The sequence below is a fragment of the Anneissia japonica genome, unplaced genomic scaffold (assembly GCF_011630105.1).
Source record: "Anneissia japonica isolate Jap-2015-1 unplaced genomic scaffold, ASM1163010v1 scaffold2392_len1475705_cov187, whole genome shotgun sequence".
Taxonomy (NCBI): domain Eukaryota; kingdom Metazoa; phylum Echinodermata; class Crinoidea; order Comatulida; family Comatulidae; genus Anneissia; species Anneissia japonica.
Genome location: NW_022751777.1, coordinates 1,402,552 through 1,429,126, shown reverse-complemented (window position 1 = coordinate 1,429,126; position 26,575 = coordinate 1,402,552). Strand labels below are relative to the sequence as shown.

At 32.5% G+C, this 26,575-nt stretch overlaps 3 protein-coding genes across 3 annotated transcripts in view; 1 reads left to right on the top strand and 2 right to left on the bottom strand.

Annotated features, from left to right (window-relative positions):
• Positions 1 to 98: 98 nt before the first annotated feature.
• Positions 99 to 11,180, bottom strand: LOC117121865 (serine-rich adhesin for platelets-like). The gene is made up of 8 exons (XM_033267253.1): positions 11,159 to 11,180; positions 9,825 to 9,908; positions 8,720 to 8,800; positions 4,591 to 4,674; positions 4,194 to 4,380; positions 3,601 to 3,861; positions 1,815 to 3,254; positions 99 to 1,219 (listed from the first exon to the last, which is right to left on the bottom strand). The coding sequence occupies exons 1-8, from the start codon at positions 11,178 to 11,180 to the stop codon at positions 376 to 378; spliced, it is 3,003 nt and encodes a 1,000-aa protein (XP_033123144.1). The 3' UTR covers positions 99 to 375.
• On the bottom strand, positions 8,720 to 23,996 carry LOC117121827 (pumilio homolog 3-like). The gene is made up of 13 exons (XM_033267193.1): positions 23,756 to 23,996; positions 21,701 to 21,998; positions 20,564 to 20,684; positions 20,009 to 20,084; positions 19,576 to 19,669; positions 18,339 to 18,580; positions 18,061 to 18,164; positions 17,681 to 17,756; positions 17,078 to 17,176; positions 15,414 to 15,548; positions 11,159 to 11,230; positions 9,825 to 9,908; positions 8,720 to 8,800 (listed from the first exon to the last, which is right to left on the bottom strand). Exons 1-11 carry the CDS (start codon positions 23,888 to 23,890, stop codon positions 11,225 to 11,227), a joined length of 1,386 nt encoding a protein of 461 aa, XP_033123084.1. The 5' UTR covers positions 23,891 to 23,996; the 3' UTR covers positions 8,720 to 8,800; positions 9,825 to 9,908; positions 11,159 to 11,224.
• The window catches only part of LOC117121826 (GTP:AMP phosphotransferase AK3, mitochondrial-like), a 3,345-nt gene continuing 761 nt past the window's right edge, over positions 23,992 to 26,575 (top strand). The window contains exons 1-4 of the mRNA XM_033267192.1: positions 23,992 to 24,235; positions 24,850 to 24,969; positions 25,539 to 25,711; positions 26,301 to 26,419. Of these exons, the coding sequence (XP_033123083.1) occupies positions 24,028 to 24,235; positions 24,850 to 24,969; positions 25,539 to 25,711; positions 26,301 to 26,419 (620 nt within the window). The 5' untranslated portion in view covers positions 23,992 to 24,027. The remainder of the gene's footprint in view (positions 24,236 to 24,849; positions 24,970 to 25,538; positions 25,712 to 26,300; positions 26,420 to 26,575) is intronic.

The window sequence follows — 26,575 nt, the reverse complement described above, 5'->3', positions numbered from 1 at the left end:
TATATATATATATATATATATATATACATATATATATATATATATATATATACACACCTATATATATATATATATATAGTTATAATGGTACCTGTATGCTTTCATGCGTTATATTCTCATAACACCTATACTTAGGATAAAATTGCATATTAAGAACTACAGTATAATACTTTACTTATTAAAATTAAATGCATGATATCAACTAAAAAACACTGCATTGTTTCAATTCTTCACTAATATAATAATAATGTAATTTCATTAAATGTAACGTAAGCCGAAAAATTTCACTGCCATATCTGACAATTGTTACCGTACCAATAACAATGACTTTAATACAGTATTATTAATCTACTCTTAGTATTATTATTATTATTACTACATAATCAGTGGCAAAAAGATCAAACATGTAAATATTGTTAATAACGATATGTATGCTATTCTCCCTCCAGAACCAACTGTAGTTTTACTGTGTCTAGTTGCAATGGTAGTAGGTGTAGATCCAGTAATGCCTTTGCTTTCAGAATGATTACCAGCTTCTTGTAGAGAAGGCATGACTACAATCGGCATCGAGCGTTTAAACCTCGGAACAAATAATACTTTATGTACTTTCATTTTGCAGAGAAACGAAGTTTGATTCAGCTTTTCACTTGCTTCAATGCGATTTTCTATACCGACATGAGAATCATTCTGAAATGGCTTATTTTTGCCTGGACTACCAATCCAGGTTATCTCTGATGGTTGATCAACTCGCTCACTAATACAATAAGCAACGATATCTTCACCAAGGCTGTACTGACTCTTTGAGAGAATTACTTGTGGGTATTGAGGACCAGGCACCTTCATAACTTTCAACTGACAACCAGATGTGAATATTGTTTTCTTTCGCACATCTCCAAGAATAGAAACGCATTTGTATGTTCCTTCATCTTCTCTCGTTACAGGATTAATTATCAGTTTATAATGTCGAGCTGTTTCGTTTGTTTCCTTAAAGCGATCTTGGTCAAACTTTGTTGGATTATTGATGTAATATGAGTCCTTTGTCCAGACGACTTTAAAAGATTCTGCTTCAGAATTTAAGATACATGACAAGGACATCGAGTTCCCTTCTTTAGCAGTAACCAGTGCTGGTGGTTGGTAGATGAAGTCTGGATTTGCATTGACAACACATATGCAAAAGTTGGCCAAAATCACAGGAATTATCCAATGAAATGCAGTGCTGCTACATAATAACATAAAGAGGATTATAGATTATAATAAGAGATTTAAAAACTTTATTGTTGAGAAAATGATAGATACGAAATGCAGAAAAGCTTGAACGTAATCATAAACATAAAAACAGACAAAATACTCGTGGGTAAGCATGTTAGTAATGTTATTGTTGAGAACTTTATTGTTGAGAAAATGATAGATACGAAATGCAGAAAAGCTTGAACGTAATCATAAACATAAAAACAGACAAAATACTCGTGGGTAAGCATGTTAGTAATGTTAATTATGTATAAATAAATATGAAAGTATATAAAGTATGCACTATATAAATATACAATAATAATAATAATAACAATAATAATAATAACAATAATAATAACAATAATAATAATAATATTAATAATAATAATAATAATAATAATAAATATGTAGGCCTATTACATTTAATATGACTCCTTTTTTGTGTAAAATTGCATAACAGTATGGTACATTAAGAACACTTTCTTTCGGTTATGGACAAAATATTATATGGATCTATATAGGCCTACAAAATCACCGAACATTTTAGCATAAATTATTATTTGCTAATTCTTTTGAGTACTCACGTTATAAACCTGATACCAGGACTGCTACTTGATTCTTTATCAAAATCAGGTGTGTGATTGGTGGTTGAGGTCATCTTATGTTGAATATATCTGCCTTCATTTAACTTGGTTAGTGAGTCGTCCTTAGCATCAATTGAGTGACAGGTGAATGAAGGCATCACAAATTGATTAGCTTTGCTGTCATCCAACTTTGACAGAGAGTCATCCGTAGCATCAGTTAAGTGATCAGTAATTGAGGGCGTCTCAAATTGACTATCATGACCTTCATGCGATTTATGTATTAAGTCATCCTTAGCATCAGCAGAGTGATCAATGGTTATTAAGTGAGTCACAGGCTGGTTATATATACCTTCATCCAACGGAGATAGCGAGTCATTCTTAGCATCAGTTGAGTGATCGGTGATTGAAGGCATTTCAAATTGATTACATTCTCCACCATTCAACTTGGATGAGTCATCCATAGCATCAGTTGAGTGATCGGTGACCGAGGGCATCTCAATTTGATTATCTTCACCACCATTCAACTTGGATAGTTCGTCATCCTTACCATCAATTGAACGATCGGTGATTGAGGGCATCTCAAGTTGATTATCTTTGCCTTCATCTGACTTAGGTATTACGCCATCCTCAGCATCACCAGAGGGATCAATAGCTATTGAGGGAATCTCAGGTTGGTTATCTTTATAACCTTCATCCAACGGAGATAGCGAGTCATTCTTAGCTTCAGTTGAATGATCGGTGATTAAAGGCATTTCAAGTTGATTATATTCTCCACCATTACACTTGGATGAGTCATCCTTAGCATCAGTTGAATGATTGGTGACTGAGGGCGTCTTAAGTTGATTATTTTCGCCACCATTCAACTTGGATAGTGAGTCATCCTTACCATCAATTGAATGATCTGTGATTGAGGGCATCTCAAGTTGATTATCTTTGCCTTCATCCGACTTAGGTATTAAGCCATCCTCAGCATCACCAGAGGGATCAATAGCTATTGAGGGAATCTCAGGTTGGTCATCTTCACCTTCATCAAACGGGAATAGCAAGTCATTCTTAGCATCATTTGAGTGATTAGTGATTGATAACGTTTCAAGTTGTTTACATTCTCCACCATTCAACTTGGATAGTGAGTTATCCTTAGCATCAATTGAGTGATCGGTGACTGAGGGCGTCTTAAGTTGATTATCTTCGCCACCATTCAACTCTGATAGTGATTCATCATTATCATCAGTTGAGTGACTGGTGATTGAAGGAGTCTCAAGTTGGTTATTTTCACCATAATTCAACTTTGAGAGCGATTCGTGCTTAGCATCAGTTGTGTTGTTGGTAATTGAGGGCACTTCAAGTTGAATATCTTCGCCATCATCCAGCACAGATACCAAGTCTTTCGTGACATCAATGATTAAGGATGTTTCAAACTGACTGTCTTCGTCACTTCGTCTGGATAAAGCGAAATGAATAAAATCATAGGAATATTTAATAAGCGATTGGTACCGGTATATAATAAATATATACAATATAGCTTTCATTCTGTAGTATCAAAATCATAAAAAACAGAACACCTACTCGTTCGTCAGTATATTAATACTAATATTTCTATAAGATATATTAAGTAGAGTAATAAATTCAATTCGACTTTCTACAATTAGAGCGTTACATTGTATGATAGATATTTTTTTTTAAACATTTTAGGATATTCCTTCAGGTATACATGAATAACGTGTAGAACAATTCATGGATCATGTAGTCAAAAAGTAATAATAAGTTATGAATTATAAGTACTCACGATTTAGAAATGATCATGGGACTGTTACTAGTTGGTTTTTGATATTTCTCATGTTGCCAGTTTTTGTCTCTATCGTAACTGTGTAGTTGGTCGCCATTGACAACAATAGAAGGTAATATCGTTTTATTAGCATCAGTTGAGTATCCGATGATTGAAGGCGTCTTAGGTTGACTATCTGTGCCATAATCATACTTGGGCAGTGAGTCACTCTCAGCATCAGTCGAGTGGTCGGTGGGCGTCTCATCTTCGTATTCACTTCGCCTTCATAAAGCGAAACAAATAAATAAATCACATAAATATTAACAAGTTATAAGTTATAAATTTATACAATATAACTGTTAATCTGCAACATCAAAATCATTGAAACAGAACACTTAACTCGAGCGTTTGTTAGTATAATTATTACTTAAATTTTGTATATGATGTATTATGTAGAAGTAATGAATTCAATTTTGCTTCTCCCATTAGGGTGTATGGATATACTTTTTAAAACATTAAGATAATCCTTAAGGTATAAATAAATAACCTGTCTAAATATACATGGATCATTTTATCAAAACTATTTAACGATATGAATTAATATAGGTACTCACAATTTTGGTCTGATAATGGGACTGTCACTAGTCAGTTTTTTATACTTCTCATGTTGGCTTCTTTTTGTCTCTGTCCCAACGGTGTAGTTGGTCCCATTTACAATAGTAGATTTATTGGTATTAGCGGACGTTTTAACTAAGATTTTTATACCTTCTAAGGCATGGTCCTTGAAACATTGATATTCCTCTAATAAGTAGGAATCAAAGAGGGGAAAACCCGCAATTAGTAAAGCCTCATACATTCAATTAGATTGAGTCATAATATGTTCATTGGTAATCACATTAATTTTTAGTATTTTATATAATAGGTTGAATAGGTCTTTAAACTTTAACATTTTTAATGACATCAAAATATGTGTAGTTAATTTAACTTCCAATTGAATACCAAAACATTTACCTCGTTTATGTTTAAGCATATATTGAAGCCTTTGCGTCAAGATTGGAATCGCACGTAATAGCATCGTTCTGTCAATGGATTCATCTAACAATAAAAATAACAATAATTACACAATAATAACAATAAGATAATCTGAGATTACAAACCGTCGCTCTGTTGCGTTATATCTATGTAGACCTACTGAAAAATATAAGGGCGTTTATCATTGTCACCCTAAATTCTGCATTGCATAAATAATCCAAAATTTACCTAATTATTTTTTATGAGAGAAAGTGCGTGGGGTGCCTATATCCCACTGTAAGGTTCCCTGATTCAAAGTACCGTTGGGGACTTTGACGGATATAAATCAGCATTTCTTACTATGATGTCAATACCATACTGCTGATGCACATACTACTCAGACTGGTTGCAGCTAGACATCATCCCAGGCCGAACTAAGGCCAAAAAAAAAAATTGTTTTGTTGGCTACGCCCGACCGATCCAAATTTTACCAAATTCGAGGTCGGCATATTAGCTTTTTTCCCCCTTGACTACAACGAACAATATTTTGTTTTATTAGCAAATAATACTGAAATAGCCTTGGTCAGGCTAGGGGGTCAAGGCAAAGCCTATTTTACTTGATGGTACGCGATGCGAATCCAAAATTGTTGTATGTTTGTGTAATTTTTTACTTTTTAAGCATAAACATATTTTTGGTTCTTAAAAAAAATAAAATTAAAAAAACAAGTTTTCCTACCGACCTACCCAGTTTTTGGATTTTCCCACGTGGTCAACACACAATTTTTTTTTTGGCCTAATTTATGAAATTGTTTATTGTAAAATATATTATTTTCTACTGACACCCCGCTGCATCCTGGTTCTGAGTCTAAGTTCCGGGGCAGGAATATTGATTGCTACTGTAATGTGTTATCGTATGTTTTTACTAAGTTATTGTATAGTGTTATTTCTATCGGAAATTATCCCGTTATTTTCGCGTCTAGGCCTGAAGCCGAAATGTAAGGTAACAATTAATAACCATGCTTTTGCACTGATCAGGTTACCGAGTGGGAAAAGAAATAAATAATTGAGATGTAAGTACAAAACTATTATCATTAAAGTGAAAGAAACCTAAACAGGCCATATATTTAGAATTTATGTTGATAAATAGAATAATTTCCGACATGTTAACACAGCCTATTTATTTCTTAAACTACTTTCAGTAGTATAGTCTTCTCGGTAAAATCTCTGCTCTTTCGAGGGAGACGTTCAGTACATTACAATAAACTAAATCTTAATAATTATCTTTTGAATTTGGAGTAAAAAAAATGTCTGAAATTTAACGTAACTTTCCGAATTCGGCCAAAGAATAGTCTTATTTTAGATGTAAAATTAATTAAATTAGATCATTTAATAATCTTAATAATTACCTTTTGAATTTGGAGTAAAAGACTTGTTCGATTTTTAACTTTCCGAATTCGTTCGAATTGAGACATTAATAACTTGTTAATGACACTCTGGGTTAGTGCCTTGAGCACTAGTGCAGTGGATATGTGCGCCTTATAAATTTTATAATTATTATTATTATCTAAGCCTACTAGGGCCTATCACTTGAATAAATATTAAAGTTTTTTTAAACAAATATGTGATGTGTTTGCTTTTGTTACAGTAGGTTTTTACCAATATTTACCTTATAAGCAGATAGACTACAGATCTACAGGTAACAAAAGTATAGCTACCTGTAAAGCACTAAAATCGGGGGTCTATCCAGATTTTTCCGATAGGGTATATGGAGGAGGGAATGTGCATTGTTTGAATGAGGTTGACTTTACAATAATCCTACCCGGAAAATGTTTTTAATTACACGACCAGAACAAGTATAAAAATAATTAGGATGATGAGAATAAACAAGATGGTGATAATAATGATGATGTTGCTGAAGATGATGATGACAAGGGCAATAATGAAAATGATATTGATGTTGACAATGTGATGGAGACACTAATCATAACTGTCAAGTTGGGATGTGTTGCTGGCTTAGGAGTATAGGCCTACCCCAACTTTCGATTTCGATGTCAGGAATCATATGAGTGATGTTTTTGCTCTATGTGACGTCATTACATGTTCCTATTCCTGTATTATTATTCATCTATTTGTTTACATATGTGTATATATATTTATATATATATATATATAATATGTATATATATATATACATCCAATACCCAAGTACTAACCTTGAATACTTTCCCATACATCGTTGACTTTTTTCGTTAACACGGTTAAGGCATGATATAGCAGTTCTCCATGGATGGAAATATCTGAAATATATATATATATTAAAATCAATTAATGTTTTCACATTGTTATACCAATGTAGGCTTACTAATTTTTGTTTCTTTAATTTTCATTTAACATTCATTGAGTGCAAAATTTTTATGATTTTAATTAGACGACATAATTTGCATATTTTATTGTTTATATAAGAATAAAGAAGTTTAAAAAATAAGAAAATCAAGAAAAAAGGCAAAATATCAAAAATGCTGTAATGCAGAATGACTGTAATTCAAACAACTTGATGTATTGATGAATAAAAGTTGTGGTTGTTATACGCAATGTACCACCCACTGTTCACGCGACAACAGTTAGTACCGAAATTACATTGATCATGTAGGCCTATTACTTGTGGATTATCAAATTCAAACATGTTTACAATAGACAAGCCACAACATATATATATACCAATAAAGTATTACGGTAATTAAATCGTTAATTTTTTTTGTGTTATGTTTTAACTTCAGGAACCTTACATTTTGGTGCTGGTAACTTTTGCCGAATGGCAATGCACCGACAGACGTTTCGCCGGGAGACTTTTGGCTGAATGCACTTTCGCCGACACATTAGCAACCTACAAGCAATTCGCTGACTTTTTTTTAAAATTTTACCTTTGCGTTTGCCTACATACATTTTTGAACAAACCGGATGGACATATCATTGACAGTACATAAAGTTTCTCGAACATTGACAATGAACGGCATATCAATTCTCTGATATTTGCTTTGAAATCCAGTAATCAGTCATAATGTACAACAATAGTACATATTTATTTAAAAGCATAATATCTTTCCTCAAATGATCATTGTGTGGGATACAATATTGAAAGTTTTTTCCAACACTGAAGGCAACCCTAAATCTTGCATAAATAATACAAAATTCACCTAATTATTTTTTATTTAAAAAAAGGCAATGAACCATTACATGTAGCACTATATAAAATAAATTAAAGGTTATTGTTTTGATTTTGAATTTAGTTTTTTTTTTTTTTTTTCTTTTGTGGATACTGTTTCTGCTTGTATAACATCATTTGAATGTGTTCAATCCTGATGTAATAGTGCTCACGACATTCAGCAAACCTCTCCACAACATTAATTGTCCTTTCTAGCTGTTCCAATGATTTTTTTCACAATGTTCACATCAATTATATTGTTGGAGAAATGCGCTGTCTGCAAAATTTCCTGTCAGAGAAATACCCTTTTACCTGTGTATGAGTTGCAGCTGTCAGAGATAATTCTGTCTGTCAAAAAATACCGTAATGATTTTACATTTTAAAAAATTATTTATTATAAATTAAATTGTAAAAATGTTTGGCGAATTGGCTGTCAACGAATTGGATTGGCCGTCTGAGAATTTGATGTCGGAGATAATTATGTCTGTCAAAAAAATACCGTAATGATTTTACATTTAAAAAAATTATTAATTATAAATTAAATTGTAAAAATGTTTGGCGAATTGGCTGTCAATTGGATTGGCCGTCTGAGAATTTGATGTCGGAGATAATTATGTCTATCAAAAAAATACCGTAATGATTTTACATTTTTAAAAATTATTAATTATAAATTAAATTGTAAAAATGTTTGGCGAATTGGCTGTCAATTGGATTGGCCGTCTGAGAATTTCATGTCAGCAAATTCACTTTCGGCAAATTGGCTTTTGGCGAAGTTTATTGTCGGCAAAATATCCTGTCGACAAAAACATGTGTCGGTGAAATAACGTGGCGCCGAAATGTTTGTTGTATTTGTATTTGGCAAAACATCTCGTCACATAATTATGCGTATATACATTTTAACTTTTAATTGAATATCAACACACTCACCTGGTATACTGGGATACTTATCAAGTATTTTAGTCGCAAATGCAATAGCATGTAATATCAAGGCGCTGTTAACGGAGGCACCTAAATATAATAATAACAATAATGATATTATTCGGCCTAAAATAATAAATAATAGAGCAATAATTATACAAGATATATTCTATTGTTTAATGTGTACAACATGAAATTTTGACCCAGGATTTTTTAAAGATTGAAATATGGCACGATAATCAATAATATTAATATCAATATTGATTTTGACATTGTTGAATTGTGTTAGGCCGGTCCAGTATTGTGAAGTTCCAACTAAGTTCCGAAAGTTCGTGAGCCGAGCATACTTCAATATTTACTAGAGAATATCTAATAAGTTCTTCCTGTGTATACTATGTCTGTAGAACAACTACACACACTCACAAATACTAGAACTCATAATATACCGTATATAGTTCACTGCCCCTCATGTACTTTTTTATATTAAAATATACCAACAGAAGATGTCACAAAACGCCTAATGATTATGGTAAGGCTCCTTTTTTATACCTTGTTTAGCGAACGCGCCGTCAACCAATAATGATTTCGAATAAAAATAAAATTTTATTTTTACCAATCAGCGCGACGCCGCCATGAACATATGGACATTTCAGTAAAAATGTAAGTTTTTCTTTATTTGAATAAGCCCACTGCTGCCTTTAAAAAAATAAGACACCAGTAAGTGTATTTCTTTTTTTTTTTTTAAATTATACAGCATTTAACCATCCAATTACTACACCGTTTACATTCAACAATAACATTTCATATATTTTCTCCACCGTCTTGATGAATTTGGCAAAACCATTTGCTAAATAAGAAAACAAAATTTAATTTTTATTTCTTTCACCCTCTTCCAGCGACCTTTGAAAAAATAAATAAATTCGCGAAAAAAGGGTATAAAAGAATTCCCGCCTAATAATAATAGTGACATTTGACATAATTACAGTGATAATTAAAAAGAGAAATGGAATTTCGATGGCATATAATTTTTATGTTTTTGTGTACTTAAAAAAAACCCCAATATTTAGGAAAAAACATATTTTTTGCTGGGTGTATCTAATTACAGAGTACTAACCTTGAATACTTTTGCGTATATCCTTAATCCCGTCCGTCAACAAGGTAAAAGCTTGATCGAGTAGCTTTTCGCTAATGGATTCAACTGAAAATATATTTAAAACAATCCATGCATATTAAATTGGAAAATAGGACTGGTTTGTGTATTTCCTGTCACAGTGAATGATACCATGACATAATGTAAAGGTCTACACACTATATTTACAACTAAAAATGTTTAGTCTTATTAATGTGCTTTCGATTTTGCTTGACGTGTTTAAGATTAAAAAAAATTAGTTAATTGTTGTATTGAAATACCTAAGCACTTTTATTAGTGCTAAACAGCTGAAGTATCTAAGCACCATTATAGGCTAAGCATGTGGATCTTTGATATTTAGTATAGGTCTATATTAATGTGTAGTTTCCAAATTCAATGTTTCTGACCGCAAAATGTATTTACCCACGAACTATAAAATAGATCGTAATTAATAAAATTGTAATTAGGCCTGTTATAATTGTTGGTCAAACAATATTTCAACTTCATTATGCTGATAATAAATAACTATTTAAGAGGGCTCTTGAATATCAGCTTACCTTCGGGGATAAGCCTGAAGGGTGAACAAAATAGTATAAAAATATTTGATAATACAGTATAGATAAAGAAAAATCTTCTGATGACACTTTTTTAAAAAAAAATAAGAACATGCTTATGTTAATTAAACCCAGTTTGTTTCTGTTCTAGTACTAGTTGGAAAGTCTTTGCACAGTGAATTTGTTTGCTTTCTGACAATCCGCCAGAATACTGCTAGGTTTTTGATGTTTGTAACAATCTGGAAAATAAATAAATGAAATGAAATGAAATTGTGCCCAGACTCCGGTGTTCTTATTTTTGGCCGATTCAACTCAAAATGTTCTATTTTGTTCTTCTTTACACACTTTTCAAACATAGAAAATTATTATTGTACAGCAGTACAACACTGTAGTGGAATATAGTGGCCCCGGAAAAATGGCCCCTGAAAAAAGGCATCAGTAAAAATTTCCCTAGAAATAATCTCCGGCAAAAATGGCCCCAAATGACCGTTGGTAGGCCTACAGCTACTGTACTGCACTATAGAGGGTGTTGCATAGTCACACCTACTGCACATTAAGTACTGTACAGATACAATATTTTTTCTAGTTTAAAAAAATAAAAAACCTCATTTGACATTTTACCTCAGTCTGAATTTGTTCTTACTTTGTTCCTTTGTATGTGTGGTAACTTCAATATTTTAAGCAATATTCGTATTGAATTGATATTTAAATCAACAAAAATATTAAAATAAATCACTACAACACATTGTTATAGTTCTATCTTACCATAATAGATATCTGGATCCATTTTCAAGCAATGTAACCAGCTGCTGAACTAGACAAGATTTAACGTTATCTCTGTAAAGACAGGCCTAAGTAATAGTTAATATAGTATTATCATTAGTGTTATTATTAGTAGTATTACACTTTATATCAATAAAGGGATATCTAAAAAGTGAACTGTTGAATCGATCGATTTCTAAGACGTGCAATTTCAAACAGATGTAAGGCTTAGGCCTACACTTCATATCACAAAAATATGTAAAGGTGGTAAAAAAACAAAAACCTCGATCCTTGAAAGAACAACAGCTTAATTGCTCTCCAGAATTCAGTTCATCCGAAGATGTTTTCTATTCATCAAAGACGGATTCTACAATTTTGTGGTTATCGTTATTTTTATTTCTTTTGAGTCTGTTAGAACCACATCTGATTGAGGAAAGAAAATGAAAGGTAAAGTCACTGGCGGATCTGGAGGGGTCAGGGGTCCTGACTCCACACCTTGGGCAAACAAAAAAAAAATAAATAAAAAAATAAATAAATAATTCATTCTGGACCCGTGAGCTGAAATTTTTGTTGTTACAATGGGAAATTATAAGTCGGAATTCATTGAATCTTTTTCAAGAAAGGGGAAACCTAAATTTTTAATGACTTAAATGTCATTAAAGGACACCTCAGAAATCGGAAAAGCGCATTTCCCGCCAACTACTGTAGAAATCAATTTTTTTAAACGTATACACACATAGGCCTGATGATGACATAATAGATGTTGAAATATTGAATCCTAATACGATGGCGTGTATTTCAATACTTGGAGTATGTATTATACTTTCTTATCCGAGATTAATCAGAGGACCTTTCTGTCACATAGGCCTACTTACTGTAATAAGAATGGAGAAATGTGACCTGACCGTTTTCAAGAGGGGATAAAACCTTGAATTAAAATTAAAATCACTTCCAAAAGTTGGGAAAGCTCATTTCCCACCATCTAGGAATCAATATTTTCCCGGGGGAAGACCCCGTACCCCCTTTCTTTTTTGAGGTTTTTTGGAAACATTATGACCCCCCTCCTAAATTTGAACCCAGATCAGCCCCTGTGGTAAAGAAAGGTAGATAATAAAAGAATAGATAAGAAGAATGGAAGGGAAAATAAAGGAGAATATAGGAAAACAACATTATGGAAGTACAGAATTAGAAAGGAAAGGAAGAAAAAAATAAAGACAAATAACTAGGAAAGGTAAAATGAAGAAAAACGTAGTAAAAAAAATAAGAGGAAAAAAGGAAAAGTAATTGAAAGGAAAATAAAAGCACAATAATTTGGCCGTTCCCTATAATACTTTATTATGAATAGAAATACATGAGAACACTAACCTTATTCTGTTAGGTCTGGCGTCCTACGCAATAGTTTGAACAACTTCTGAACAACAACTAATGGTATGTTGTCTAAAATATTGGGTTCAGGGTGAGCATTTTTATAATAGGGACTTTGAACTCTAAATGCAAACATTTGGGGTGTATAGCCACAGCAGTCGAAAAACATGTTTACTCTGGATTATATAACATGTTAATGACCCATTGTATAGTGTATCATATAAAAACATAGGTCTACACAATTTCTCAAAAATTATAATAAACCGAAAAGTCTACAATAACCATCATCTGTCGTCCATATAGACAGGTATCAATGTATTCATGAAAGTAAAGCATCAATGATCATCATTAATAATTTTATATAATTTGAGGTGTTGTTCATTTGTATAGGGTATCATATGAAAGCCTAGACCTACAGTATGCCATTCCTCAGAAATTATAATAAAACGGACAATCTACAATAACAACCATAATCTACCATCCATAGACGGTTATCATTTTATTTATTCATGAAGGTGAAGCATCATATATTGATAATGCGAGACCCTTAATATTAATAATACAGTATGTACTTTCTAGGCGTCTGCACTCCTACATAGAGCCAATGCCGTAGCCAGCTATTGGGACAGTCCCACACAATTTTTCTAATGGGACCACAAAGAATGGGTCCACATTTTAAAATTGAGACCAGATTTCTAATTTTTTTAGTAAAATGGGTCGAGATTTCTCATATTTTGCGTAAAATGGGTAAATTTCTAAGCAAATGGGACCAGATTAGTCATATTTTTGCATAAAATTGGACAACTTTTAAGAAAATGTATCCACATTATTTGAATTTATGCGTAAAGTGGGTCCACCCTGATATTGTCCCACAATGTTAAAAAAATCCTGGCTATGACATTGCAGAGAGCGCATATTGACCCTTTCCTTAGACATGGGTACCGTAACTAGCAATGCCTAAAAAATCATTGCTTCACTCAGAATTTACTTTAGAACATCTGAATCGATGTGTTTTGTTGGCCCTTTTTTTAGCCATGAGGCTTGTTCAGCTTGTGCTACAAATTCGCAAGTATACCCCATAAATACGGCAACTCCTCCCCCCCCCCATATTTTCCACACTTGTGCTACCAAGTCCTCGAAAATATACCCTGTAAATGCAGCACCTCCCCGTATAGAAATGTTCAAGAGTGAGCCCCTCCAGGTTATGGAAAATACCAAAGCCATTCTAAATCATGACAAAATAATTAATTAAAGCTCTGTACACGCTACTAAGTTCTATGTGACAAATATCTGTGATTTGTCCATATGTATGGACTTGATGATGTTATATTTAGTATATATATACAGTATAGTTTGATAGAGATTTGAAATCATCATCAAACTGCTTGAAGATATAAATGTTGAGCTGAGTTAATAAACTGGAATAAGAAATAAAATGTATTATTTGAGCTCCATAAAGTTAAAATTAGAACAAGAAAATAATATCTATTTGAAGTTATCTCTTGATAATCCAATAATTTAATAGATTTTTAAATCTTGCTGGGCTTCAGTGATCAAGGTTACTGAATCTGTAGAAAGTGAGTTTACTAAAAATTATTGGGTTTATCAAGACAAGAGACAACTTCAATTCAATATTTTATGAAACAAGATGAAATTCTTTGAGAAGAAAATAATATATATTCTTTGCCAATTACCATGCACATCCATAAATATATAATATTCTTACATTTCGCGTACACCCTTAATACAATAGACAGACATTTTAGGGTTTTATTTTGAAAAGATGTGAAAATCAAAAGAAAACTGAATTACTGAACCAGTCTAAGAGGAAGTTGTTAATTAACTCTGTTTAAACAAGCAATTTCCATGTTTTGTTTGAATTTTCAGATGATTTCTACCTACACCGAGAGTATTTATCTTTTAAAAAATCTGATGAACAGTAGGAAGTATTTTCATATCTGTAACATGATGATACATAAAATGAATAATATGGTGAGTTCACAATCAAACATTTTCCATATTAATCAAATAAATTTTATGTAACCATTATACCGTTTCTTTTCAAAACAGGAATTGCGTGACTAAACCTATCATTGACTTTCTATTCACTTAATGAAACATTAAACCGTGTTTTTATAAGATAATGGCACAATTTTGAAATAACAATGCACCATAAAACTATTAATTTTTTTCATCAAATCTAAGTTCAATATGGGATATCTGGTTAAATGAACTTTCTTATCATATCTAACTATATCTAATAAGTTGCACCCATCACCAGCTGATCAGGTTTTGACTCCCAGAGACTTGGGACTCCTGTTATTTTCTCTCACGACATGTGGCTGGCAAATAACCTAAGTCTACCAACCAGTGAAAACTGAATTGGTTCAATCTGTGTCTCATATTTAACCCTCTTAAACAAGCAACTGAAGTTCAGAGGCAGACTCAGAATGACTTTACAGATAATCATAATAATAATAATAATTTGCAATTTGTAAAGCGCCTCCCTCAAAACAGACCTCAAATCACTCATCAATAACAAACACAACCTAAAATTACAATCACTTAACTATCTCTACACCATCAAAGATCTTGCAAAAGATAAGTCATGCTGGAAAGACCTTATCTGAAACCTTACTAAAGCAGCCCAGGCGGAGAAGTCAAACAAGCAATTCAGTATTTTACTTATGGTTTTTTCAGACTTTACCACAAACAATATACCGCACATGTTTAATAAAAGTTAATATGCAATAATGATGACTTAACTAATATTCTATTCAAAATAATTTTGAATTTAGTTAATGTTAATCAGTTAAAAAGAATAAAAAAATAACAAGGTTTTTGAAATAACAATACACAGTTATTGTCAACAAATGATTGTCAGAATACTCACAGAAAGGACAATCTTGGAAATTAGCTTTGTGTCATCCACCGAGTCCAACAACGCCAACACCACCCAATGACGATACTCTTCACGGCAGATCTTACTGACGTACGTCTTGAAGGACTTCATAACAACTTTACGATCCTATGATGAAAACCACAAGGAAAAAAGAATAAGTTTTGTGTTATGTCAAATAATCAGTGCTCAAAGACTACGCAAGATCATTTGCAAGCACAGTCAATTTGGTTACATCCATTATGTGCAAAACAGATAGGCGTCTAAGGCTAAGTACCTAATTATGACTAATATAAAAACTATGGGTAATTTATAAATTGTCATTTATTTTAAAATTTTTGATATCAAACTAAAATCTATTGGGAGGCAGATCTGGGCTACATAAATGGTGATGATGACACTAAAAAAGTCCCCGTTAAATTTTGTAAGTTCGTACTAGAACAAAAAAGAAATTCAAAGAGTACAGAGATTAAGGACGAATGGGGAGCGAAATAAAAAAAAAACACTTTTAAATGCAGAGGCATAAATTAAATAAATAAAAGAAGATGTGTACATTATCATCTTTGAAGGCTTGAAAGATCTCACTAATATGGTCTTAATAAACTGACCAAATTAAACCATTGAAAACCCATTCTATATATCAAACTTTAAATATACATTTTTTATGCAATTAAACTACAATATTACAATACTCAGAAAGCTCAAACAAAACATGAGTTATGCTTTCTAATAATAATATATAAACTGTAGCACTTTAATTTATATAGCAATAAAATAAAGAAGTTGCAATTTGTAGGCTTGTCTAAGTTTTATGGTATGAACATTTTATATGAATTGAAAACAGCACTAAGATTATGAAAATATTGAAGTTGGTTGCTTACTTATGCAAACAATGTATAACTATAGGACATGCGTTATTCAAATAGATGTCATATGACACTTTGAATTTGAAATCACAAGACAAATGTTATCTTTGTATTATATGACACAAACTAAACACAAAATCACTTTATTATCTGTACAGCATCTGCCTGATACAGTATGCCTACAATAAAAACAAGACAATGTTATCTACAGTACATGACAATTGGCTGACAGCCAAATGTAATTCTTGGTCACAACAAAATAATCAGCAGCAAAAATGCACCATGATAATGAATGTACTGTACAGTAGATGTTAACCTCTTTAACTTAAAAATACTTTCTGTAAAATCCCAAATATTGAATTGCTCATTAAAAAATCAAGCTATCAACATCCAATGAGATCCAGATCAACAAAATTCATTGTTTAATTTTTAACTAGGAAAACTTAAATGTAATTACAAGCCAATTTGAGAGTGTAAAGAAAATAATGATAACAATTAAGCATCTAATATTGATAATAACATATAAAAATTACATACTATAATAGTTAAAAGGAAATCAAAATACGAGTCTACCAGCCTGGCATTATAGCTCTGAACAGCAAATTGTTGTTCAAAAATTGAGTTTAGATCCTGATGCTAACAATGCATCTATATAATATCATTATGACTGCTTTTAGTTTGGTTTTAGTTTCATAGCTTCTTTACATTTTATATCACTGATTACCTTTGCTATGACTGCTTTTAGTTTGGTTTTAGTTTCATAGCTTCTTTACATTTTATATCACTGATTACCTTTGCTGTGCCATGCCAGACACATTGCATTGCAACTCGAGCTCCATCATGGGTATGAAGAATTTGAACAACGACCTCTCTTATAGATTCTATCATTTCCTACAAACAGAATTAAACAAATTTAAGAATATTACTACATTTCTTGTATATAAAAAAATTCTTTTCTATGATTGCTTAGTACTAGTATATAAAATATTGTGAGCATAACATTAATTCATATTTAAGTAATGCACATGAAATCCAGTTCAGAATACAAAATAAAATTCTGATTCTACATGACTATTAAACCTCTAGTAGTACAACATATTTAAATGACTGGAATGTCAAAAGACATATAAAAAAATAGAAAGATAATATCATATGACATAGTGAAAAACATATTAAATGGATGTACGAATTGCATTTAAATACTCTATAAATACACATGTTTATCACCTATTGTTTCAAAGACCACTTTTGAGACCAGGGTTTCCATGGTCTTTAGAGCTTTGGTCTCTAATTAGAATAAAGATAAGAGACATTTGTTAATTTGGGACCACATAGAAGTGGTTTTAAATGGAGGGGTCTTTAATTAGAGAAAGACCTGTAGTATAATTCACTTACAGATCTTAGTTTTGGACGTGCATGAACAAAGAAATCATACAATACTTTGTGAATCATAGTGCGTTTGATAACTGTCCTGTAAGAGAGAAATAATTATAATTACAATAATAATATATGGTTTAAAGAAAACATATCTTTCCCATTGGGACTGGAATCCAAACCAGATCAACCAATCAAAACTAAATACTGAACAATAGTCAGATGGGCTTGGGTTTAATTCAAAATAAGGAAAAAATGAATGTTTCTGTTAAATAACTTAAATGCACTAATAACATGAAGAATAAAATTCAATATCAATATTGCTTAACTGTTCATAAATAATAAATAATGGGTTTTCAAAATATTATTTTAAAATGCAGCTAGACTACAGAAATCCTTACTTGTCAACCATGGAGGTAAGTGTTTTTGCCATGTGCTCCGTGATTTGACGTTTTTTCTCCGGCTCAGCTTCAATTATGTCACTGAGACTCTCAACCCCATCTTTCTACAGGTAAAATAAGTTTCATACAAATTTTATAGAACATCGATAAGAATTGGCAAGAAATAAACATCAGTGATTTCTAATATGTAAATATATTGTCTTCTCGCAAACAATTATGTAAAATAATTCAACTACTGACAATAACAATGGGTATGTATAAATATACAATTTACTTACTTTAAACACTGCAAAAGAAGGACCATAGAACTCCTCAAGAAGTGCAGACCTCTGCTTTAAATTAGCATGGTTGTTGTAGGCCATCTCAATAACCTCTGAAGCTTCCTTGTGCCGTACCATTTTGCATACGCTACCGTGGAACGACGACATTATATGGTTACGCTGTTCTTTTGTACCATATCGCAACATCTGCTTTACAAAAAATTTAGCGTACTTACACTTTGACATATTGAGGATGTGATCTATCAAAAAGAGAAAAACAGCAAATTAATAAACTAAACTACAGTTTAAAGTTCAAATATGATTACATAGTTAAAAAAAAAAAAAATTAGGGATGCTAATGACTACAACATATAATGGGCATATCCAAGTATTTAGTGGAAACCAATTATCATGATGCATTGACATTTTGACGTAATAAATATCTGAATCTGAATCTGAATATAGGCACAATCATGACTACAAAATATTAATGGGCATACAACAAAATTTGATAATCTGGACAAAGCCTAATAACCTTTTATATCTATTTTCTGTTGCACCTTTGTTCTAAAATATAGGAATTACTTAATTAACCTATTAATATTAACTTGACATTGTGTTGGTGATTACTATTAACAATAACACTTTGTTGAACTTAAATTTTTGTAGTATAGTAAGTATAGTGAAATATGGATGAATTACATGATTACAGTGTAAAAAAACTTATACATTTGTTTTCTTTCAAGGAGTAGTAGATTAAAAGCACCATTAAATTCAATACAATATATTTGCGAAATTCAAGTTTACAACCCCATCACTGCCAAAATCAAGAATTATACATTAAAAATACAAAGTATCTTAAACATGAAAAATCTTACAAAGACGTTGATATGATATGCTTTATCATATTTCTACAATTTGGGCTTTGTATTGTTTCAATCAATCAATCAATCAAACAATTAAATAAACTTTAATTTCACAAATAAGCATAACACAAAACCTCACAACTTTCTCTTTTTAAGATGGAAAAAAATTATACCACCACAAATTGTTTTATATGGACTGGACCCTTCTGAAATCTAACCACACCCATATCAAAACGGTATAATTTTTGTTTAAAAAACTGTTCAAGTATTTGTTGTTGAGTGCAGTAAACATAAAAGCTAGTAGTAGTAACATGAAATTCAATTAACCCAACAAATAATTGACACAGAGGGCAGCATTCAAAATATTTAAATAAACTTATAATATCCACCTTTGACTTCATTAAACATGTCACTATGTAGGCTTTTATCTCCAAACTTCAAACAGCATTGGATAACTCGTACGGAATCATGAGCATAAACAAGCAGAAAGAAAAAAATAACAAAATAACAATAAGTAAATTTTAAAACACATTTTTATAACTCAAAGGAAACATTCCACCTTTGTCATTATGAAATTGGCACATTACAAATATTTGATTATTGTTATTAATATGACTGTCTTACAGAATATAAAATTTTAGATTAATAATAATCTTGTTAAGCAAAATTCTGAAACCTATACCACACCTTTTGTTTTGAAGAACCTGGATTTGACCCATGTTAGCAATTCACTATTGTAGAGCTGATCATTAGCAGCACACATATATGAAATATCTTCTCTCAATTTAGAATATTATATATAAGACATAAAAAGTACCGTACCTCCAAAACTTTACCACTAACAAGTTCCCTTAATTCATTTAGAATTTCTTGACGCTTTTCCTTGCTACATTTTTCCCTGAAAAAAGTCAGTTATTTAATTTCAGGATATGTACTGTATATTGGATATTTTGAACTTGGTTACTTGGATTTTTTGGTAAGTTAGTCAGATACTACAAGCATAAAGTTAAATCATTCCTTTGCTTTTCATATTTAGCTCAGTGGACCTCTGCTAACCCCGTTCCTTTTGATACTGCTTAAAGATAGTAAACATACTGTATGTCAACTTGTGTGTTTGTGAGACACATGCACACTCTTGGCTATTAAATAACATGTTTTGATTGGTCGTTTGTTAAGTCTAAATGAGACACCAAAAAGGTCCATTGACATCTTGAGCATCCTTTTGAAATATGTACGAGCACTAAAAAAAAAAATCTGTAACAGTATTAAGTTTCATATTAAGTTACTCGTTGTTATGTACCTTGGTATTATTATTATTATTAAAGGATCATTATTTAACCTTGGGTTTGGGTGGGTGACATTCAAGAGCGAACTTACTGTCGTAACACTTCCCACATTTTCTTGCTTTTCTGTGCCAATTCATAGTTTGTTTTCACCTGTTTTCGGACATCTTTCCGTTGTTTTTTACTCATCTGCAAGAGGTCTGGTTTATCTGGATCTTGGAATTACAAGCAAAAGTATAACAATTTAATAGTAATTTGTTTATAACTAGTATATATCAACATTTCTTAAAAACATTTACAAATTCAATATAATTTAATGCTTTTATTAGACGAACTGTAAGTACTATAATGAATCTTGGTGATATTAATTAATCTGTAATTCATTATGATTAACCTAATGCTAAATGGAATGACACTATCATCAATTTTTGCTTAATTTTCCATCCCAAGTTACTATACTGTATGTGTAGTACTGCAATGGAAATAAGAATATCTAATGTCTTCTGAATATGTAGTTTTGGTGAAATCAAATTCCACTTCAGAGTGTAAAACTTACCTAAGTCGACTTTGCCTAACCTAAGTACTGTAATTTAGTTCGATCTTATTTTACATGCCAAATTGTTGAATTTTCTATTAAAACTTTCTTATTTATCCAAGTTGAACAGTTTTTCAATGCCATTTTGGATTCGACTTAGGCAAGTTCAACTGTATTTAAATCTAAATAATTTAGAAGATTCTATAATTAACTGTTATTCGTTAAAAATTCAAGAAAATATTGTCATAAGAAACAAACATTGATGTATTATAGTAGTACAGTACTGATCAACAAATTAGTGTGATTTGCCCATATGAACAAATCCAATTAGGAAAGGGCGCTATCTATCACCAACATTGCTGCGTACCTCTTACACTCCATGTATGGTGGTGTGTTAGTATTTAGCGTAAATTACAATGGAAACAACAATACCGTATTCCAATATTTACATATGTAGCATATAAAAGAATCCCCACCAGTAACTCAGTTGTCTGAAGAAGATTAATCACTGTAGGGGGATACATGCAAGTCTAGGGAAGGCCTATACTATATGGGCATGATGATGTCCTATACTCATACAATATACGGGCAAAATTAAAAGTATTTGTAACTTTATGTTTTCAGAGCCTTAAAGGAACTTTCTACTCTCACAATTTACTGATCACCTTACAGAAGATAACACTAAATTGTAAGTACCTTCAGTACTCTTCCGTTTCGTCCCTTTTTCTGGCTTTTCTTTTTTCATACGTTTTGATTCTTTCATTTCCTTAGCTTCCATTTGTTCTTCTCCATCGCCTTCTGCAGCAACAATATCTTCAAAATCCATTTCTGCAAACTTTAATGATTTTTCTTTGAAAATTTTGTCCTTGACACTCATACTTTCTTTTTTCAAAGTTTTCTTCTTTTTATCACTGGACTTGACAAGTTTCTTCTGCATTTTGATCTTGCCAGAGTTTGCGATAGATCGGCTTTTCTTCTTTTCCATGATTGGTGGCTGTAAATGAATGTAATATAAAATATGAACATAATAAATGCAATTAATCTGAGTCTGTATCAGGTAAAAAAAAAAAAATATGTAGATTCCAAAATGCATTCCATATGGACATCAGGAAAATAAATGTGTTTTGTATATCGTATTTTGATGTACGGTAAGTGAACATCATTTATATCTATTACGCTAGGCCTAACCTATAATTATTCCAAGTATTTTAAGGCTGGACTAATGGCCTTTAAAGATTTTAAAATTGGGTAGCTGGTAGGCCCAGAATGGGCCTCTCGGAGGCCCATAGGGAGGGGTTGTCCCCCCTCCCTATTGGGGGTGGTCCGGGGGAACAGCCACCTGAAAGCTATAACATTTCAGTAAAGTTAAGGGCTTAAATAATCGATTTCCGGTACAAAAAAATACTGTAGGCCTTGGTCTACAGCCAGTAGAGTTTGGATCAGGTGCGATGCATGGACCGCGGGTGCGCAGCGGAGGTCGAATATCTTTTGCAATGAGTTATGGTTAGGGTTAAAACATTAAGAAGATGTTCGACCTTGGCTACATATCCACAGTACATGGATTCTGTACTAGGCCTAGTGGGAAATAAGAACAGCAAAAAATTGATCTTCCTCGTCACTACTGCCATTTTCCTATTGGGAAAATTGTTTGTGGCAAATTATGTTCTATTACAAAACCCTGGAACAATACTTCTGCGTTGATTACACTTTTATTTTGCGCTAAGGGCCTGAACATATGTACAACCATGTTGCTCACTGCTCTGCTATTCCCCTTGGCTAGGCTAGGGTCTAGTCACATCATTGTAGCCACCATGGTGTCTTATGGAAAAATCGGACGTACAATTCTCACAGAATGCATGACATTGTCCTTTCCTTAATGGCTTAATAAAAGTTAAAATTGTGGTTTCTGGTCCACTGTTAGTGTTTATTATTCGACCTCGCAGCTTTACTCATTTTAATGCACAAAAAGGAACAGCTTATTCGAAGAAAAGAAACAGCTCCGATCACCAAAGTACCAAAGAGGATGGTATCCATGCCAACTGCCACATGAGAACCAGCACAGTCTGCTTGACATAGACTATTATAAAACATGAGGGATGCCGTTTGTTTACCTTATCGCTGTTTAAAATGGTCGTATTCTCTTACAAACAGCGGCAGGGCGGAATAGTTTAACCTTAACCTTTAACTTATTCTTAGATTTTCAATTTATTTTTGATTTAAAAAAAAAACCAGGTAGGAACAGCCTGCTAATTCGGTAGAAAAGTGAAAAAATCAGTAAACTTAGCCCATACCACGTAAATCGGTAGGGGTGGCAGGTATGTCCTACACTGGCACTGCCACTCACGGTTTCCCACTCACTGCTAGCCCTACTAGTACTAAGGCTTAGTCTAAGCCTAAGAGGCTCGCTACAATATTAGACCTATTTATTAATACTACGATACTCCCTAGCCTAGGTAGCTACGACAGCAAGCTGCTAGGCTAGGGAGACCTCCCTGAATACCGCCCAGCTAGGGCCTAGGTGGTAGGCTAGGTCTATATATATATATATATATATATATATATGGCCCTAGCTAGGCTTCCTACTACTATGCCTAGCAGTATGCCTAGCAGTAGGCCTAGCTAGGGGCTAGGCATAGGCCTAGTAGTCCGGTATAGTCCTAGCATTGCAAGAAGATCAGCAGTTTGAATGAATGGCCTTCCTGGATCTAGGAGGAAAAGAAACGTAAAAAAAGTGAGTATGTGATTACTAACTGAGATATAAGCTGTTAAATGTAGGCCTATATGCTGAAGTAACACACATGAATTAAATATTATGGATAAAAATTGCGAACGTTCTGTAGCAGAGGTACGACGACGAAGTAGGAGGAGGCCAATGCGTTGCCACATGGTTAACCTTTCAACTGGTTACAGTAGTCCAGGCGCTAAATGCGTCAGTGTATTAATGCTAAGGCCGCGCAATATTTTATGAAAACATAGAGTCTGGACAAAAGTAAACTAGTCAAAACAGAAGTGTGTGTTCACAGATGAACGTTTGGATTAGTTTGACCATCAAATTTACTTTAATTTTACTTTCTGTTACACCAACTATGATTTCGAAAGTATTTAGAGCCGTTATAATGGGACCTCCAGGGGCTGGAAAGGGTACAATATCTTCAAGGATTGTTCGTGACTTTGGTTTAAAACATTTATCAAGCGGAGATCTGTTACGTTCACAAATCAACGAAAAAACAGGTAGCCAACCATGTCAATGATAGGGGAAAACCATCTCTGATATCGCGCTGATATCTACTACATCCCCGGCTTCTCTACCTGCAAGACAGCAAGGCTAAGGGCCTAGGCCTACCTATGCATTTGTATAAGAAATTGCTCAAATAAGCTAGGACTGATAATGGTCTCTTTAACAGGGCATAAACAAATAGATGAATCATGCTCGAATATGAAAAATAAGTTCCTTTATTCAGTTGTTTTGTATGAAAAAAGAGTGTCTGGTGGGATTTGAACCTGCAACCTCTTGCTATCAGGGCGACTATATTAGACCTATAGAATATACATGCAGATCTTACCCTCAGACACTTTCATATAAATGACTGAAACACTCACACAAAGTGGGAGTTATGGATAAAGCTTCTTCGGTCACAGTTTGGAATTAACCATACAATATATAATATTCAAATTAGGTTTGCTGCATAGCACCATAAACAAAGATAAATTATAATAACCATGCTTGAATAGGAACAAGATGTTGTATACATTAATATGTAAAATAAATTGCTACTTATTCAACATATACCAGAATAATATTCAGTGATGTAACATTTGTTATATTGTTTTTTTCTGATATGAAGCTGCTGGCCTGAAAGCTGATGAATTTATACAGGAAGGCAAGCTGGTTCCAGATGACTTGATGGTGCACTTGATAGTGAGTGAATTGAAAAACATGACATCTCTTAATTGGCTCCTTGATGGTATGTCACTTCATGACCTTAAAAATACTTCTGAATACAGTTCAGAATTTATTTTACCTCATAGGCACAATCATCGAAACACAATATACATTTCAAATTCATTTATAAATATCAATATTATTATACATAATTTAAAAGATTAAAAACAGTCAGTATACATTAATAAAGGCCTATGCGAATTCAACATGAATTGATAGGTGATTTGCAGCTATCTTTTGGCACGAATAGTAGTCGATAAATGATTTCAAATGTTGGTTTGTTCTATGCACTGAGTGCTCCTAAGACACCTGCCTGATCTAGCCAGTTATAATCATGCTACAGAGGGTGGTTATTGTTATTCATTATTTCATTCGTATTTCAATTATATACTACTTAAACATACATCGTTCGTTGATACGTATATTTTCTCAACATTCCTTATTCACCAATACTTGAAGTTCATGTTCTTCATCAGATCTCAAACTACTTTGCACAACCAAGGATAGAACAATTTCATAACCAATGGCAAAGAGTATTCAATTTATTCTTGATCACAAACATAATATCAAAATTCCATTGTTTATTTCAAGGTTTCCCCAGAACAGTGACCCAAGCAGAGGCATTGATGAAGGAGCAACAAATTGACACTGTAATAAATTTAGACATTCCATTTGATGAGATTGTGAAACGACTTGAAAGCCGCTGGGTCCATCCAGGAAGTGGACGAGTTTATAACTTATTATGGAGTCCACCGAAAGTTGAGGTAAAATACTATTTTTTGTAAATACCTACCAGTGTAAGTTTAAATAATAAATCTATTTTATTTTTAATATAAAAATTTACTTTTGAACATCTACAACATTGTCATCACAAAACAATTATACAATGATATATAGACATCCAGTAAATAATATAAATAATAAATAAATAATATTTATTTGGCATCAAAAAGACATGTTCCAGTATTGCCAGGAAAGAGAATGGGCATAAACCCGAACAAGAAAAACTTGCACTCTTATCCAACATCTTAACTAGAAATTAACAGCTCAAATTAAAAACATCAAATTAACCACAAAAAAAAATAAATAAAAATATAAAAAAATTACCTTCAACTGCAAAAAAAGTAACAAACAACAGAAATAAACAAAGAAAATGTAAAGGAGGGAAAAACAAAAAGCAACAAAAAAGAGGATATTATTGATCCATAAACAATCAACTAATACATTGAAAGGAAGTGTTTTGTAAGGGCTGATCTGAAACTTCCAATTGATGTTGATTGTTGAATATCCACAGGAATTTCTTCCCATAAGCAGTACTAAGGCAGGATCAACATCAATTATTTCATTTCGTAGGGAAAAGATGATATTACCGGAGAGAATTTAATACAGAGGGATGATGATAAACCAGAAACTGTTTGGGCGAGGCTAGAAACGTACCAAAACCAAACCACGCCTGTTACTGAATTTTATAGGTAAATATTGTTTTTGACACGGTGACATGAGGAGAGGGAAAGGTGCTTCAGCACTAGGTAACTAGGTGCTAACTGAGCAGGGCACGGTAGTCACAGGCTTATTAGGCATTTTTCGTTTTGACTACGCGGCCAGTCTACTACGAACTAATGGAGCGT

What these genes read in the sequence shown, in the direction of transcription:
- LOC117121865 (XM_033267253.1), bottom strand. Translation starts at nt 11,180, where the DNA reads ATGGATCCAGATATCTATTATG. An exon ending in GGATCCAGATATCTATTATG is followed by an intron (nt 9,909 to 11,158) that starts GTAAGATAGAAC and finishes ATATATTTTCAG; the next exon opens with TTGAATCCATTAGCGAAAAG. An exon ending in TAAGTATCCCAGTATACCAG is followed by an intron (nt 4,675 to 8,719) that starts GTGAGTGTGTTG and finishes TTTTATTGTTAG; the next exon opens with ATGAATCCATTGACAGAACG.
- LOC117121827 (XM_033267193.1), bottom strand. Translation starts at nt 23,890, where the DNA reads ATGTGGCAACGCATTGGCCTCCTCCTACTTCGTCGTCGTACCTCTGCT. An exon ending in GAAACGGAAGAGTACTGAAG is followed by an intron (nt 20,685 to 21,700) that starts GTACTTACAATT and finishes TGTAATTCCAAG; the next exon opens with ATCCAGATAAACCAGACCTC. An exon ending in TCTGGCATGGCACAGCAAAG is followed by an intron (nt 15,549 to 17,077) that starts GTAATCAGTGAT and finishes TTTTCATCATAG; the next exon opens with GATCGTAAAGTTGTTATGAA.